Source organism: Aythya fuligula, chromosome 1 (assembly GCF_009819795.1).
Source record: "Aythya fuligula isolate bAytFul2 chromosome 1, bAytFul2.pri, whole genome shotgun sequence".
Taxonomy (NCBI): domain Eukaryota; kingdom Metazoa; phylum Chordata; class Aves; order Anseriformes; family Anatidae; genus Aythya; species Aythya fuligula.
Window position 1 is genome coordinate 81,966,871 of NC_045559.1, and position 12,838 is coordinate 81,979,708.

Here is a 12,838-nt window from a genome sequence, read left to right on the forward strand (position 1 = left end):
GACAAGGCAGGCTATTCTGAAGCAGGGCCATCACAAGAACAAAAGAGGCAGAACTAATAAATGAGGTAGTAACCACCTGATCCCTATCCCCATGAGCTGTAAAGATATGTGAAAAGATTTAATCTGTCATTCAGACAAGCACTTTGTCACCTGGCTGCTCTGATGCTGGGATAATGGGGCCAGTAGTCTGGAACTGGAGTTCAAAGAAGCCAAGTGTCTGGGAACCCTTTCTAGGGAAATGGGCACAAGCCCTGAGTCACTGGAAGTGACTCCTGTCAGGTGTGAAGGAAAGATACCCCTTCAAGGAAGATGTTATATGTTTCAGGCAACTAAAGTTCCATAAAGAGAGGTATCCAGTACTTGAGGGAATTAGCCATGCTGAAGGTGATTTATGGTGACCTGGACAACAACCTGTTATCCAAAGATTCAGATGAAGTCAAGTGCAGGTGACCCATGTGGCAGAAGTTTGTACAGAGCACACCATTGCTGTATGCCAATTCATTAGCAGTTGGATGGCCAACTCCAGCAACATGAAGAAAGTCTCTCTCTCCCTGCAGGCCTGCGTCTAACTGAGGAGAAATTTTCCCAAAAGGTTCAGCAACTCACAGAGAATGTTTTCCTTCCCAACTGTATGAACCACTATATCAGCTATTAGGAGCAAACATTCCTCTGCTCAAGAGAGTACTGGATGCACCGGTACATTGACTGCACCAGGGGTGAAAACACAGTCCTATCATTTGCAATTGACTGTTACAGACTGCAATGGAACAGAATGAAGTTCCTGAACAATTGTAATACTTTGACAATATGTGTGGGGCAACACAGCAAAAGAAGCTTTTGAGAAAGGGAAGGAAATTGTCAAAATCCTTCTGAAAAATATCTTGCCATAAAACAAAGTAACAAAGGACCTGCACAGGAGATCCTGTTTTTAGGAATAAAATGGCTGGCAAAAGCTGGTCACAATCAAGATTTTTTTTCTTTTGGAGTTATTTGCTTGTTCTCAGAGCTGTGTTATGTAATATCTTACTTTCTTTTTTCTTTATCACATCCAGTGGGATCTAATGACATGGCATTGAATGGGTATATCACATCCCTTATCACAAACCAGCCTCTTGGAAAATCAAATAATATGACTACACTGAGAGCAACAAGTGCTAGGACATTTAAACATTGGGATACACATTTAGCAAAAGTCACCTGGTTAGTCAACGCTAGGGGATCCGCCAATTGAGCTGCCCCTGCTCATTCAAAACCCTTACAGACTGTACAAGGGTATGAAGTCCCTGGACTGCACACAAAAAATGTGATGGGGAAGACAGTTTGGGTTGTTTCTTCTGCAGGCAAAAGCAAACTCATCCTTGGGACTGCTTTTGCTCAGGGACCTGGGTGCACTTGGTAGGTTAATGCAGAAGGATGGGGAATTCTGATTTACCTTGAGGTACACTTCAGGGGGATTTGATTTTGGGCGAGAATAGCCAATGACTTGATTTTTATGATGTTAATTGCTGTATAATGCTGCATATCATCACTACTATCATGGCTATATGACATATCAACAATATTAAAGTAAGAATCACCTAGATTAATGAAGAATGAACTTAGATGGAACTAGGCAAAGTGTAGCAGTGATAGAACCAGACAAGTGCAGCAGTGATGGAACCAGACTTGAATTCAGCAGCAACAATCCAACACCACACACTATCTCTCCTGCCCTGAAGGACTTTTATGGCAGATGGAACCCAAAGTCATGGACTAAATGAACTCATTGGACATTTTAGAGCACTGGACCATAGACAAAGGGAATGATGTCTGTGTATATACATCAAAAGACAGGAAAGGTGGTGGTGATTAATTTGGATGTACTGGAAAGTGTGGGACCTGAGCATGATGTGGATGGCATAGAAAAGAGAGTGAATATTCTGGTTTTGGCTGGGATAGAGTTAATTTTCTTCTGAGTAGTTGGTATGGTGCTATATTTTGGATTTACAGTGAGAATAATGTTGATAACACAATGATGTTTTAGTTGACCCAATCTGGCCAAAGGGATATTCAGTACCACATGACATCATGTTGAACAATAAAAATGGAGGAGTTGGCCAGGGGACTGCCACTGCCTGGGGACAAGCTGGCATCAGTCAGCAAGTGGTGAGCAATTGTATTGTGCATCACTAGCTTTGTATATTCTTTATTATTGTTGTTGTTGTTGTTATTTTTCCCTTCCTTTTCTGTCCTGTCTCAACCCATGAGTTTTATTTACTTTTTTTTTCTTTTTTTTTTTTTTCCTGATTCTCTCCCCCATCCCACTGTGGGGGAGTGAGTGAATGGCTGTGTGGTGCTTAGCTGCCTCCCATGTCAAATGACAGCAGTATGCCTATGTTTAAGTTTATTTACTTGTAACTACCTCAGTAAGCCCTTCTTAGGATCTTTGGTGCTCCTGAGTTCAAAATTCTATTATGTTTGTTTTTGATGGGCCAATCTTCTGTTGTTACTTCCTGATCTATCCAAACAGGTTGGAACAAAATAAATTTAATGGCTACATCATCCAGAGGTTTTATTGAAAGACAACCACAATGCCTGGCTTTGCTGTATTTGTTCATACATTTTATGAAATTCTAGGGAACACATCAATAACACAGTAAATCCATATTGTCTCTGAAGAAGAATGAGAAGAATGTAGATTCTCTCTTACTATGGGGTACAGTACTTTTTCAGAAGTTGAATCAAATTCCAGCAGTCCTCTGCTCTTCCTCTGAATTCGTACCCTGAATTTAGGTCCACTAGATAATCTTTCCTTTTATGGAACCAAGTCAAAATAACTATGTGGGCAGCTATATTAGGTCACTTATAAATTCTTGGACTGGGTGAGCAGGAAAGGACAGAAAAATTAGAAGGAAAGAAAAGGAAAAATGTGGAGGATAGAAAGGTGATAAAAAAAAATAAAAGAGAAAGAACAAATTATTTGTGCACAGTCATACGCATGTATGCTGTACAGTTTCATCTATGTGTTCGAACTTGACTTACACATATATTGGAGAACGAAATACTGCCTTTCCAGACATATATTCCACATAATTCTGTTGATGAATATTTAAAATATGCTACCTCTTGGAAAATTACTTTAGCCTTTAATATCTTCTAGCTTGTTTGTAGCACCTTGTTAGCTGACATATGCAAGGATCATGCCTGCCATGAGCTAGCAGAACTGAATGAGATCTCCAAGTATCATCTGCATGTTAGACAAAGTACTAGCAATAGGACAAGGCATTTCACAAAGAATCATGAGCACCTTGTGCAGAACAAGTAACACTGTCAGATCTCCTAGTCAGATCTCCTTCACTCCTCAGGACATTACATTTTACCCTTTTACCCACTGTTGAGTTTAATTTATACTTGACTGAAGGATTATTTGCTAGAAAGGCATCTAATCCTGATTAATTCAGGAATAATAATTCTACCAGATACCTTGACTTGATTTTCCCATGGCTACACAGTTTTATTATTACGGTAATCTTTAACTGCAATTTGCCTTGCACTGTTTGTGTGCTACCAAATTAGAATAAAGAACTACTTGTAATATGGTATTTCTGTGTTTCTTGCCATTATCAGGTCCCATCTTCCTTTTCTATACTCTAAAAAATTGAAATACTTAGATGGCTCCTTGTCACACAGATCATTTGGCCCACATACTATCATTAAGGTTCAATTCTTTGACGTATTTTTTGGATATTGTTTTTAATTGAATATCAAGACCAGACACCATTGGTCTCACTAATACCATACATGGAAAGAAAATTAGCCTCTTACACTGATTCTATTCCCTTTTTATCCATCCACAGACCACAGTAAGGCTTTTACAATCGATTTCCTTGGCCACTAGGAAACCTTGTGAGGTCAATGCTTTTCAGAAAATCCATTATAGGTAGAAAGAATATGCACTATTTTTTTTTTCCAGCTGTCAAGGAGTGGCATTAGATTATTTTACAATGCTTGTCTGTCTTTAATCAGTATTATCAATCTATTCTTCAAAATAACAGACCATAGTCAATAAGTCATGTTTGAACCACATAGGTTCAAAGCTCTCCATTTTATGAGAGCTTTGGTATCCACATCTCAAACTATATACAAGAACCACCTGAATTAAATAAAATTTAGCAGTGTCAGCCACATCTTCATAAGGCACAACTTTTTGTAATTGTTCTGGACCTCCTTGTTAGAAGAATCTGGCAACAAGCTATTCCTGAGCATTAAGCATTGCACTGTCCCAGGTGCAGAACCCCTCCAGAGAGACAACGGCATCTCCCAGTTTAGTATCATCAGTGAATTTTCTAAGGATGCATTCAACTCCTGCATCCAAGTTGTTGATAAATGTACTTTAGAACTAACGCTAGAATTGATCCCCGAAGAACACCATGGGTGACTGGCCACCAGCCAGATGCAGCCACATTCACTACAATCCTCTGAGCTCTTCTGTTCAGCCAGTTGACTACGAGCCTAACATAAAACCTGTTCATCTCATAGTTGGACCATTTGTCCAGAAGGATGCTGTGAGGGATGCTATCAAAGGCGTTACTAAAATTCAGAAAGATTACACCCATTGCCTTCCCTTCACCCACTAAGCAGGTGATAATCATAGAAGGAGATAAAATTACTAAGGCAGGACTTTCCCTTCAAGAACCCATGTTGACTGTCTGATAACATCTTTGTTCTTTAAATGCCTTTCAATGGCACCCAGGCTAATTTGTATAGCTTTTCCATGTGCTGAAGTTCAATTAGCACATCTGTGATTCCCTGGGTCTTCTCTCATGCCCTTCTCGTAGATCACTTTAACATTGGCTAGCTTCCAGTGAGCAGGGGCCTCCTTAGATTCCCACAGCCTTTGTTGAGGGGTGTCTAGCTCTAACATCCACTAATTCCTTTAGTATTCTGGGGTGAATCCTCTCAGGACCCATGGACCTAAGAACTTTCAGCACATAAAACCAGTCCTTTCCAGTTTTGGTGGTCACAAATGGAAAGTCACTGATCCCCTAACCATAGTCTTCCAACTCTGACAATTGGGCAGCCCAAGATCTGTAATCAAGACTAAAAATTGAGGCAGAAGAAAAAGTCATTAAAAGCCTCTGCCATTTCCTCATCCTTATTTTTTAGGTGACCATCTTCACCAAATGTCAGTCCAATGTTTTCCCTGACCTTGTGTTTTTTTTTTTTCTTTTTTTTTTCTTTCTTTTTTTTTTTTTTTTCTTTAAAACCTTGTTTTTCTTGAACTCCTATTGCAGCTGACATACTTGAGAAAGCCTTTTTGTTTGTCTGATGCTACATTGGCCAATGTCAGATCAATGTGAGCTTTGTCTTTTCTTGCTTTCTCCCTGCAGATGCAAACTACAGCTCTGTGAAGCCTGACCTTGCATCCAGAGAGAAAATATTTTCTTTTTTGTGCCCTAGTTCCCGGAGGAATTCCCTGTTCAGCCAAGCTGGCCTGCCCCATGTACTTGACTTATAGCACAATAGGATTGCTTGCTCCGCAGCTTTTAAAAGGTGGTTCTTGGAAAGTAACTAGCTCTCATGGACCCCTAAAACTCCCTAAACAGGAGATTCCTAAGGGACACAATTAACCATCTTCCTGAGTAGCTTAAAGTTTGCTCCCTTAAAATCCAGGGTGGCAACTCTGCTGACATTTTTATTATATCAAATTTTTTGAACTCAACTACTTCATTATTGCTGTGGCCTAGACAGCCACATACTATCACCTCTTCCACAAGGCCTTCTTATTCTCCAATAACATATCTAGGAGGGTACCTTTCCTAGCTGGCTCACTAAGAACTTGTGATAAGAAATTATCTTCAACACACTTTAGGAGTTTTCCAGACTTTCTTGTTGTGACAATACATGTATGTTAAGTCTATGTTATGTTTTGGAAATTGAAGTCTCCCATAGGGATGAGAGCAACTGATGATGAGACTCCCCCTAACTGGCTATAGAATAGCTAAATCCTGCCATCATTATGGGTGGGTGGTGTGGAATAATTGTCTAAAGTGACAGGTTGACCATGAGCCAACACTGTGCCCTTGTGGCCAAGAAGGCTAATGGGATCCTGGCGTGTATTAAAAGGAGCCTGGCCATCAGGTCAAGGGAGGTGATCCTCCCCCTCTACTCTGCCTTGGTCAGGCCTCACCTGGAGTACTGTGTCCAGTTCTGGGCTCCCCAGTACAAAGAAGACAGGGATCTCCTGGAAAGAGTCCAGCGGAGGGCCACAAAGATGATACGGGGCCTGGAGCATCTTCCCTATGAAGAAAGGCTGAGAGACCTGGGTCTGTTCAGCCTGGAGAAGAGAAGACTGAGAGGGGATCTCCTCAATGTATATAAATATCTGAGGGGTGGGGGACAGAAGGATGTAGCCAACCTCTTCTCAGTGGTTTGTGGGGATAGGACAAGGGGCAATGGCTGCAAGTTAGAGCACAGGAAGTTCTGCACTGACATGCAAAAGAACTTCTTCACGGTGAGGGTGATGGAGCATTGGAACAGGCTGCCCAGGGAGGTTGTGGAGTCTCCTTCTCTGTAGATATTCAAGTCCTGTCTGGACGCCTACTTGGCCAGCCTGCTCTGAGGAACCTGCTTTGGCAGGGGGGGTTGGACCCGATGACCTTTCGAGGTCCCTTCCATTCCCTATAGTTCTGTGATTCTTTCACATTTTCACATACCTCGTTTACCATGTCTAGAGCCTCCCATCTGTTCCTTAATGGAAGCTAGGCGGCAGACAGGGACTCCTCTTATAGCTCCATGTAGTAACTTGCTTCCACTCCTCTGTGTCACCCAGGTTGCTGCCATTATCTTTACACAGATCAGATACTGGACCTGCCTTAGTACTGGCCATGATAGGTTGACATGTGCATCCAAGAGAAGGCTCCATTGACCTATTACCTTCTCAGACTCCTGGATGTTCTGCTTTCTGAAGCTTGGCCATAAAGCAGAGCATCTCATTCACTTTGGCACACCTTCCAAAAGTGTGCTTGCTATCACCCTACATCTCAGGGAATATCCTCAGGCACATGCTACAGCCTGAAAGATGGGTGGTCACATTAAGTGTGTATTTTTCTGTGTGTTTGTGTTAATATTACTAGGTGCAAGAGGAGCAGAAGGCAGCATGGCTTTCTGCCAGGTGGTCATGATGTTTGCACCTACTGTTACTTAGAGAATATTGTTTAATATGTTGATGTTGTCTGAGGAGGCAGTCAGGGCTACGGCTCTTTCCTGCTATTGAGCAGAGCAGGTGAGCAGAGCAGTTCACCTACTGACAGAGGTAGGTTCACCTACCTTCCGCACAAACTGCTGCATAGACTGCCCTGTCCCTGTTTTGTACATTCTGGCCTCTGGCCCTCCCTAGCGGTGGGTTGTATGTGGCTTCCTGAGATTTAAAGTGGTTACGGGATAGCCATCGCCACCAAGCTCTCTCCCAGCTCTCTAGCAAGATAGTTGCCTGCTAGCATCTCCACACACACAGCGCACACAGCTTGACTGGACCGAGAAACACCCTCAGGCACTCCCCTGGGACCTCGACAGCCTTACCCTTTTCTCAGCACCTGACAACTGCTGCTGTTGCTGCCACACCCTCTGCCTTCATAAAGATGAAGCCTTCCAGTCTTTGTTGTACCACATTCTTCCCATCAAACGCAAACAAATGACTGAAGTACCACAGGCAGAGAAAAACTAATGGAAAATGGAACAAATTTTCTCACTGACCTATTCACTCCATTACTGACACTGCATCTTTCTAAAGACAAAGACCCAGCACATTCACTAAATAAACACTGCCATGATGACAGCAGAGGAATACAGTAGAATAAGGGGAAACTTAGGAGCCAAAGATGACTCTGGGACCAGAGCATCCTTGGGCATTCATCCCAAATTTCTCAGTAAAAGAAGGAGTTAGAAATCAAGTAATATGTTTCTCTATTCCTTGTCATATTGATTAATTCCAAGACTGAATAGTCATCTTTCCTTGAGTCTGTCTCAGTGAGGTCATACAAAGTGAATGTTAAAGACCAAAAGTCCACTAGACATGTTTTATTTTCTGCATGAGGTGCTGGAATGTAGTTATTGAGATGGGAACAGCTGAGACAATAGAAGTATTTACTCAAACTAGTCTTCTTCGTCTCCCCAGATTTCCAAGCTGCCATGCTCTCCTGCTTCTGTTTCTTCTCCATATTATACACAGGTAGGCAAAGGGAAAGTGGATTCATCAGAATCTGATGTTATCAGGTTCTCAAACTAAGGATGTTAATTTAGGTCCCACACCATAATATTTTTTTTCATAGGAAAAGATGACATTGTGCGGGCAAAACAGTCAAAGGTCTTGTAGGATTCAAGAACAAAGATATGGAGAAAAGTGTTACCTGTAGAGGTCAGACAGAAAATGAGATCTTCTGTGAAACAATTAGATAAACTTCATCTCCTAGATAGGAGAGGCTCTCAGGTAGTCCCCACTCAGCTTCAGTAAGAGAAAGCAAGTTATTAACACCCTGAAGCCCCCCAGTGCACTGCAGACACATTCATGTACTGTTTTAAAAACTTAAGATATCAGCTGTCCAGGTAAAGCTGTTCAGTAAAAAAAAAAAAAAAAAAAAAAAAAAAAAGTATAATTTGCTTCTGATCTGAAGTGGGTGCGAAAGGTTATCTGCGCAAGAGCCTCTTAGATCCTAGATTTTGGAGTAGTCAATCTGCAATAAAGCATTTCTCTGACTAGGTAGCTCTAGGATCACAACCTCTCCAGCACAGATAATTTTCTCCTTCAGGATTTCAGTTGGTATTGTTTATATCTTTGCAATTACATTCTTTGACATCATTTTTCACATGCACATCCCTACAGTGTTTTGTCTTGTCATAGGTGACAGACTTTGTTGAAATGAAATTAGTTGTTCACAAAGTTCATCAGCAGAACTTAGACTTCTGGAAACTGGAGAGATCAGCTTTCCAGTACTGTCTTATAGTTATCATCATAAATTATGCCATGTACCATATTCTCATGGAGGAACCATATAACGTGTAGAATTCAGGCTCATCTCTCTTCACTACTTTTTGTTTGACTGTTGGAAACTTATATTTTACCATTCTCAAAGAAAAGTGACTGCAGTCAGAGACAGTCTGGGAAAATGCGATACACTGACAGTACATGATTTAAGTAAAACTGAGAGAGGTTATAGAACTGTTTTTCTCATAGGAGTCTTGTGCTCTGGTATAAGCTCCATTTTCAATGAGTAAATATACAATTTCCTCACTCCCAGTACAGGCAGCAAAAGATAAAATATCTTACCTTGAAGAGCAGTTAAAAAAATGCAGGAAATAACATGAAACTAAACAAAAGTAATTAGAAAGTCAGAAAATCTCTGTCAAAAACATGGCTCCATCTACATACTACCACTTCATTTGAAATTCCCATAGTAACAACATCCCCAAAGGATTTTCTGAAGGTAAAAGCAGGAAAGTAATCTTGAGATTTTGCCTGAGAAACTGAGAATATAATTTTGATAAGAATCAGGTCAGATTACAGAGTAAATAATAAAAGCAGAACAAATGGAAGATGTTCTTCAGAAGAGAAGGTGGACCTTCTAGGTTGGGAAAGAAAACATAAGAATCAAACATTTTGAAACACTGTGGAGAAAATACACAAAGAATCTTAGAACAAAGCAGTAGATTTGGACCCATAACTCTAAACGACTGAAAATGAAGCAAAGCTGTGAAGAACAAGGCTAACTGCAACCTCTCTGAGCAACCTGTGCAATGATTCAGTCACCCTCACAACTGTTTTCTGATGTTCAAGGAAACTTCCTATGTTTAAATTTGTGTCCCTTAACTGTCATCCTATCACTATACACCACTGGGAAGAGTCTGTCTCAGTCTTCTTTACACCCTTTCTTCATATTTTTGTACGTGTTGAACAGTCAGAGCTCTCTCAGCCTTTCTTTGTATGAGAGAAGTCTAGTCCCCTGATCATCTTTATGGCCCTTTACTAGACTCTCTCCAGAAGCTCCGTTTCTTTCTTACACTGGGGGGAACCCTGAACCAGACAGTGCTCCATTTGTGGCTTTGCTAGAGCTGAGTAGAGGGGAAGGATCACCTCCCTTGACCTACTGGCAATACTTCGCCTATTGCAGCTCTTGATGCCACTAGCCTTCTTAGCAATAAGGGCTCATGTTCCAATTTAGCACTCACCAGGAACCCAGGATCCTTTTCTGCAAAGCCACAGAGACAAAGACAGGTGTTTTTTCAAGCTTTCATTTCAGTGTAGAAGCAGAAGAAGCCACACCCCCTCCCTCTCTACCCCCCCCCCCCTCCTCCCCGATTTGTCGTCCCCCCCCCCCCCGGGTTTTAGGGGATGGAATAATAAAAGAGAAGGAAGAAGAATGGTTTGTTTTAAACTTAACTCTTGTTTATACTCTTCTTTCCTACATAAGATCACTATCAACAGGCCAAAATAGAACCTGAGTGGATGTACCTGCTTATCATTCATGTAAGAGAAGTTCATCATGCTCAAAGAAAAAATTCAGTGCCTACATCCCACTTAAGTCCTATTTTATAGCGTGAGTATGATGTAAAGAAGTGTATCAGCCTCATACTGGCTCTGTTCCCAAAGGTGATTTTTCCTGATAAAACTAGTTCCCTTGAAATGTCTTTGCTTCAATGAAGTATCGCTATAGTGATGAAATCAGGAAAAAGATTAGACCAACCTCACTAGCAGATTTTGTCTGAAAAAAATATTTAACTCTCTGAGAAGCTGCTTTTATTAAGCAAACACATAGAGACATTAATGACCTCTTTTTAAAGCTTCCATGCTTTCTCAATCTGTAATTAAATGATGGCCCAGCAGCAGTTTTAGAGGCAAACAAATACTGAAACATCAATAGGATGGAAAGACCTATGGTACTAATTTCTAATTTTGCGCATACATCCAGTGGCTTGAGAATTCTTGAAATCTGCTCCCTTTACCACTATTGCCTTCAGTAGGAGTACATTTTTACATTATCAGGAAAGAAATTGAAGTGTATGCCTAATAAATACATATATATATAATATATATGTATATACGTATAATCACAAAACACACATTATATATAAACCAAAAGTATATACACACAGCAGAGATCTCTGACTGAAAAATAAATGAAGAGCCAGTATAAAAAGTAGTAATAAATTTCTCTCATAAACATATTTGCTTATACTAATAGATAGTAACATGGACAACTTCCAAATACAGTGGACAGGTCATTGTCTAGTATTACATCAACTAACGACATTTACTGCACTATTATGGTCCTTATCAAATGACAACCCAGTCCAGTTATGTCTTAAAGTAAAAACCCAAATTCATGGAGAGAAAAAATATGTCAAGCAGTTGATAGAACTTGGAGATGAAAAAATACAGTTCTGGTTTTGCATTCTTTTCCACCTGTCCTGCAGAGGTTTTCCGCTCTTCAGGGGTAATTCAGCTAATAGTACAATGAAAAGATGATTCTCTCCTGCAACTACACTGATATCACATCTTCTCTATTTTGCCAGATATTGGCAGAAGTGGTGTTTCATCATTTCAGACAGTATTTTGTGTCAAAAGAGAACCTCAATGACTGTCAGCCAAATGTATAATTCCTCTTTTCTACACACACATACACACAGACACACACACCCACACAGGAACTTCTTTTGCTCTAGTTTTAAGTGACTAGTGCTTTGAATTTCCTTTCCTTTGAATTTCTGAAATACTTCATAACACAAATTAATGATTATCAGAAATATTTCCTGATGCTCAGCCCATGCTTTTGCTTATTAAATTTTGTCCTTTCATTTTAATTTTTTTTAAATTATTTTATTTTTTATATTTTCTGGGATCTTTTTGAGAAATTGGTTTCCCAGGCTGCTGTATGCTTCTTTGAAGAATTTGATGAGATGAGATGAGATGAGATGAGATGAGATGAGATGAGATGAGATGAGATGAGATGAACACTGAGAGAGAAAAAGAGACAGAAATGCATTCACATGAGAAAGAAATAAAAAAGGCAGATTACTAAATTGTAAGTCTCTGTGCACTTTGAGGGAGTGATCTTCAGTTTCAAAATAGCACATAAGAAATTTGGTAAATTTCATACATATACATTTGGACAGGTATAGTTTGAATGAATATAATTGACACAAAGCCATCACAGAATCATAGAATCATAGAGTCACTGAATCATTGAATCATAGAATAGCTTGGGTTGGAAGGGACCTCAGAGATCCTAGGGACACCACTCACTAGATCAGGTTGCTCAGGACCTCATATAACCTTATAACCTGACTTTGAACACCTCCAGGGACAGGGAATCCACAGCCTTTCTGGGCAACCTGTTCCAGTGCCTCACCACCCTCTGAGTGAAGAACTTCCTGCAAATCTCTAATCTAATTCTCCCCTCTTTTAGTTTAAAACCATTCCCCCTCATCCTGTAATTATTCGACTGAGCAAAGAGTTGCCCCCCGTCTTATTTATAAGCCCCCTTTAAGTACTGAAAGGTTGCAATGAGGTCCCCCTGGAGCCTTCTCTTCTGTAGGCTGAACAGCCCCATCTACATTATCTTAAGGGGCAAACAGTGAAGCTATGGCTGATATCAAATATTTCCATGCAATCTATGTGGGTACACATAACAATAGTTATATATGAGATTAGAATATTATTTTACAAAAGGGATATATTTATACAATATGTGCTTTTGTTCTTCAGAGTGTTTTTATGCTGGCTTTGGTTTGGCATTGTTTTCCACACACATCAGAATTTCATGTATGCAAGTATGAAAGTTGCTTTTTGTTATGACAGTTGAAG

The 12,838-nt window shown here is 40.3% G+C and overlaps 1 protein-coding gene across 6 annotated transcripts in view; it reads left to right on the forward strand.

Moving 5' to 3' along the window:
- EPHB6 (EPH receptor B6) overlaps positions 1-2,188 on the forward strand; it is an 84,075-nt gene extending 81,887 nt beyond the window's left edge. For 5 of the 6 annotated variants that reach the window (XM_032207596.1, XM_032207613.1, XM_032207606.1 and 2 more), the window contains exon 18: positions 326-2,188. In XM_032207596.1, the coding sequence (XP_032063487.1) occupies positions 326-343 (18 nt within the window). In that variant the 3' untranslated portion in view covers positions 344-2,188. The remainder of the gene's footprint in view (positions 1-325) is intronic. The other variant, XM_032207628.1, reaches the window with a different exon arrangement.
- The last annotated feature ends 10,650 nt before the right edge of the window (positions 2,189-12,838 follow it).